This window comes from Littorina saxatilis, linkage group LG2, assembly GCF_037325665.1.
Source record: "Littorina saxatilis isolate snail1 linkage group LG2, US_GU_Lsax_2.0, whole genome shotgun sequence".
Taxonomy (NCBI): Eukaryota; Metazoa; Mollusca; class Gastropoda; order Littorinimorpha; family Littorinidae; genus Littorina; species Littorina saxatilis.
This window is the reverse complement of record NC_090246.1, coordinates 93366155-93370998: the sequence shown is the minus strand read 5'-3', so window position 1 is coordinate 93370998 and position 4844 is coordinate 93366155. Positions and strand designations below refer to the sequence as shown.

Genomic DNA, 4844 nt, shown 5'->3' with positions numbered 1-4844 from the left:
AATTAAAAACAATCTTTTGAAAGGTACTTTATCCTCTTCTTTTGCTCATTTTCTTTACGTTTTATACTACAAACACTTCTGCGGGCATGACAAAAATTCATCATGATCCGTATTTAATTTATTTACTTCTTTATGAACATGATGACAATGTCAAAAGACAGGCTAGCAAGAGGTCGAGTCCAGAAATCCTGAACAAATCAGAAATTTAGAAAACAAAAACAAGCAGAACTGAATAACAAATAAACGTGCACACACACAAAATAAATGTCACAAGAATCCAATAAACAAAAACTAGGGAAATATACTCGTATTTCTTAAAATTGCAGCAGCAGGTTTAACAGGCGTTGGAAGCAATGCAAAAAAACTTCCTCCGAAAGCGGCGTATGGCTGCCTAAATGGCGGGGTAAAAACGGTCATACACGTAAACTTCCACTCGTGCAAAAACACGAGTGTACGAGGGAGTTTCAGCCCACGAACGCAGAAGAAGAAGAAGCAATAAGAAAGTTAGACAATACTTTAAATGCTTTAGTACGTCTGAAGCTGTTGTCCACATTCATGTCCATCCTTCCTCTCCTCCCCTTTCCTCCTTACTATCCTACGACTCCGCTCTCACCCACGGCCTACTTCAAAAAACACTGCTCGACTTCTCCCAACTTATACAACGATCAGCACCATCCCGGTCAGTGCATAAAGACTAAAGACTAAAGAAAGAAAGAAAGAAAGAAAGACAGAAAGAAAGAAAGAAAGAAAGAAAGAAAGACAGAAAGAAAGACAGAAAGAAAGAAAGAAAGAAAGAAAGACAGAAAGATAGAAAGAAAGAATGAAAGAAAGAAAGAAAGAAAGAAAGAAAGAAAGAAAGACAGAAAGAAAGAAAGACAGAAAGAAAGAAAGAAAGAAAGAAAGAAAGACAGAAAGACAGAAAGACAGAAAGAAAGAAAAGAAAGAAAGAAACAAACAAAGAAACAAACAACCCCACACAAATTGTAATGATGAAATAAACTTTTCAGGATTACAGTCCGCTGGTTCATTTCAATGCTTGTTATTCTCTCAGGTGCCAGGAAACAGGTTCCGAATAACTCTCACTTACTCTAGTACACGTCGTATGCACTTAGGGCGCTTACTTCCCTTTGTTTGCGCTTTGCTGGACCAACCCCACAAGCTCTTGACTTTATATTCTCCTCTCTTTGCGTGTTACAGGTGTGGTTCCAGAACAGACGCGCCAAGTGGCGGAAGAAGGAGAACACCCGTAAAGGCCCGGGTAGACCCGCACACAACGCCCACCCCCAGACCTGCAGCGGCGAGCCCATCGACCCCGTGGAGATCGAGCGCCGGGAGAGACAGAGACAGGAGAAGAGGCGGAGGAAGCAGGAGGAGAGGCTCAAGCGGATGGAGGAGAGGAGGGTGGCCATGGGAGGAGTGGAAGGAGAGGGCTTCATGGATGGAGGCTTTTCTTGTTCCTCCTCCAGAGCCAACTCCCCTTGCGGCTTATCAATGGACTCGTCCATAGGACTCAGCAGCGATGGGGAGGACGCGTTCAAAAGAGATACAGGAGGGGGGTCAGGAGGGCAGACAAAATCAGCAGCAGCGGTGACGGCGAAGTGTCCTTTCTCCATCGAGAAGCTCCTGGAAGCGCCCAGAGTACCCCGAGGCCGCAGACCCAACTCCAAGTACCCGCGGGTTCAAGCCTGCAAGTCTCTGGGCCCTCTGGCCCTTAACATGCTGCCGCTCTTTCAAATCACACAGCCCATAGGTTTCGTGGTGGAGCAACTCGACTCCCCCACAGACAATACAGAGATCTCTCTTCCTGGAGCCGTGCAAAAGGCATGCTTCCAGCAGCAGCAACAGAGAGAAAAAGACAGATTTCTAAGTCGTGCGGTCCACGAAGAAAGCATAAAAAACATCGAGCACACAGCGAACCGTGGTACTAGCCTCACATGCAAAGACAGCCACTCCAAACTGCGCGCAGAGTTTTGGCAGAACGTTCATCACGCCACAGAGCGAGCAAGATCAGCTTCTGTCGGGGATTGCGGAATGGACACAGACTGTGAAAAGCATGCGGAGGTGAGGTCTTCTGCGGAGGCACCAGCTGCTGAACAGGAGGACATCGATGTCGTGAGCGACGAGTGTGCTGAGGAAAGCGCGGAGCTGGACGATTCTGGGGTGATGAGCTCGAAAGAGGACGTGGCGGAAGAGGACTCGCTGGTCGTGGAGGAGGAAGAGGAGGAGAGTGAGCGAAGAGAGGAGACCGCGGGTGGAGAGATGGACACTTCTTCCAGACACTCTGAGTGATGGTGGTGGTGATGATAATGATGATGGCGAGGACGACGATGAGGATAAAGCCTGTCATTAATTGGGCGAAGTCGACTACACGAAGTATACTTCATGAAGCTGGCCGCACAGAGCTTTAGCACTGAGTTTTCGGTAACAAGACTTCACAAAGATTTCGCGAAGTCAACTTGGTTTAAACATAAGTTTATTTTAACAAAGGTTACAATCATGACATGTATACAAAGTTCACAGAAACAGCAACAAGCTAGAAGCTTATAGTGGTGTTCCTGCATGACAGTACAACATAAGGCGGTAACGGCTGAAAAATTTGTCTCAATAAACCAAATCTATTAATAACGTAATGAACGTTGCATAATGATGATAAAGAAAGACAGTAAAGGAAGGAAGGAGGGAAAGAAGATGAATAAAAGAAGAGGGATGGGTAGGAGATGTGCAGAAGTTAAAGTTGTTGTCCGGCTTGTAGAGCATTTATTCTGATTTACCCAAAGCGGCCTGAACGTTTAATGAACGAGTGTACGGTGGATGTCAACTTCAGGCTCAATTGAGGACCGCCTTAAGGGTGATGGTGTTGATAACTTTTTGAATGTGGATTTGTCAAACTTATCGGACAGGACTCAGTCTCGTCCATCTAAGTGATACGAACAATCGTGTGCAAATCGCGACGATCAGTTTTGAGGACAAGTTTTGAGTAGCTGACGAAGAGTGTTGATATTTTGTGCATCTTTTCGTCTTGTCGCTGATTCATAGCCAGTTTCTAGAGTATGAAATGCACAAGTGAATTTAAACCGATGACTAATTGACCATAATGGAGTCGATCAGACAGTCCATTATTTGTATCGGTTCTTGTTACTGCATGCTGTGATTTAACCCAGCGTTTGTTTTATGTTACTGGTCAGTTAGTGCGTGAAACAACGCAACTGCACACAGTTCCAGTCTTGTTTCCTTGATTTGCAATGTTTGAATTTTTCGTTTTTACCCAAGATTTTTTGGGAGTTACGTGCATTTCAAGGTAAGAGAAGTTACAAAAACTGTGCTTCTTGAGGTAAATCAAACTTTGATTTTGTACATTTTACTTACGTAGTATTGTACATACGGCAGCTTAGTTTCTGATTTTTACAAGGTATTAAACCTTGAATATTAATTTATTCTATTAATGGGGTGGTACTGTACTTACCTAGGTGATGGAAAAACCAGGGACCACAAACTTACAAAATATGTTGTGAATAATGATAAATATAATAATAGCATTGTGTTTTAATCTTGAGTTATTATTTTCGATACTGTAAATCTGGAATCACTTGTTGTTTTTTCAAAATGTGTTGTAAGAATGATTTAAATTTGTTTTGTAATCTTGAACTACCTTTCTTGAGAAATCAAACAGTAAATTAAAGTAAAGTATCAAACTTGAAACAGAGAGAATCTTCTATTGTGAAAACAATCACATAATAAATCATGGGTGTGTCTGCCCACAAGACTTCGTGTTGAATCATTTTACTTTCAGAAATGTTGTGTACACTTTGTGATACAAATAATGTTGATATGAAATGCCAAATAAAAAGAAAATTAATAACTCAATTGTACGTTTTTGTGTGGAACAAAAGATGTGTGTGTGTGTGTGTGTGTGTGTGTGTGTGTGTGTGTGTGTGTGTGTGTGTGCGTGTGGAGTGCGTTTGTGTGTGTCTGTGTGTGTGTGTGTGTGTGTGTGTGTGTGTGTGTTATTCCTCAGAATAACGGCACGGTCTGGTCTATTTCCAAGACTGAACCAAACAAATCAAAACGAAGCAAATTGTTCCTAGGACTCATTCTCCTTATGATTAAAAACTCAAACCACCTTTTACACCGATTCTGACTATTTGGAACTTGGACAATTGGGGGTTGAAACAAAGTCACTTGATTTAAAAAGTAACATATTTTCACCGCATAAATTATAACAGTGCATAAGGTAGTAAAATAAATACACACAAAAACACACTTCTTTTCTGGTAAAAAAGTACTTTTAAAGATTACTTTTTTTCTTCTTCTGTAAACCATATTGAACATCGATCACCACTGATCTGCCAAGGCTTTTACGTGGGATATCGGTATCGGTATTGAACATCGATCACCACTGATCTGCCAAGGCTTTTACGGGGGATATCGGTATCGGTATTGAACATCGATCACCACTGATCTGCCAAGGCTTTTACGTGGGATATCGGTATCGGTATTGGATGAGAGCAACCTTCCCTTAGAAATATTAAAAAGAAGCTTTTTGCACGGATTGGTATTTTTTGTTATTGAATTAATTTTGCTGATTGACATCAAGGCATAATTCTCTCTCTCTCCCCCCCCCCCCCCCCCATCTCCCCCAAATAAAAAACAAGTCGCGTAAGGCGAAATTACTACATTTAGTCAAGCTGTGGAACTCACAGAATGAAACTGAACGCACTGCATTTTTTCACAATGACCGTAGTCCGCCGCTAGTGCAAAAGGCAGTGAAAGTGACGAGCCTGTTCAGCGCGGTAGCGGTTGCGCTGTGCTGCATAGCACGCTTTACTGTACCTCTCTTCGTTTTA

At 42.4% G+C, this 4844-nt stretch overlaps 1 protein-coding gene across 1 annotated transcript in view; it reads left to right on the top strand.

Annotated features, from left to right (window-relative positions):
• The window catches only part of LOC138960200 (homeobox protein unc-4 homolog), a 14750-nt gene extending 12045 nt beyond the window's left edge, over window positions 1-2705 (top strand). Inside the window, exon 3 of the mRNA XM_070331979.1 lies at window positions 1198-2705. Within this exon, the coding sequence (XP_070188080.1) occupies window positions 1198-2289 (1092 nt within the window). The 3' untranslated portion in view covers window positions 2290-2705. The remainder of the gene's footprint in view (window positions 1-1197) is intronic.
• The last annotated feature ends 2139 nt before the right edge of the window (window positions 2706-4844 follow it).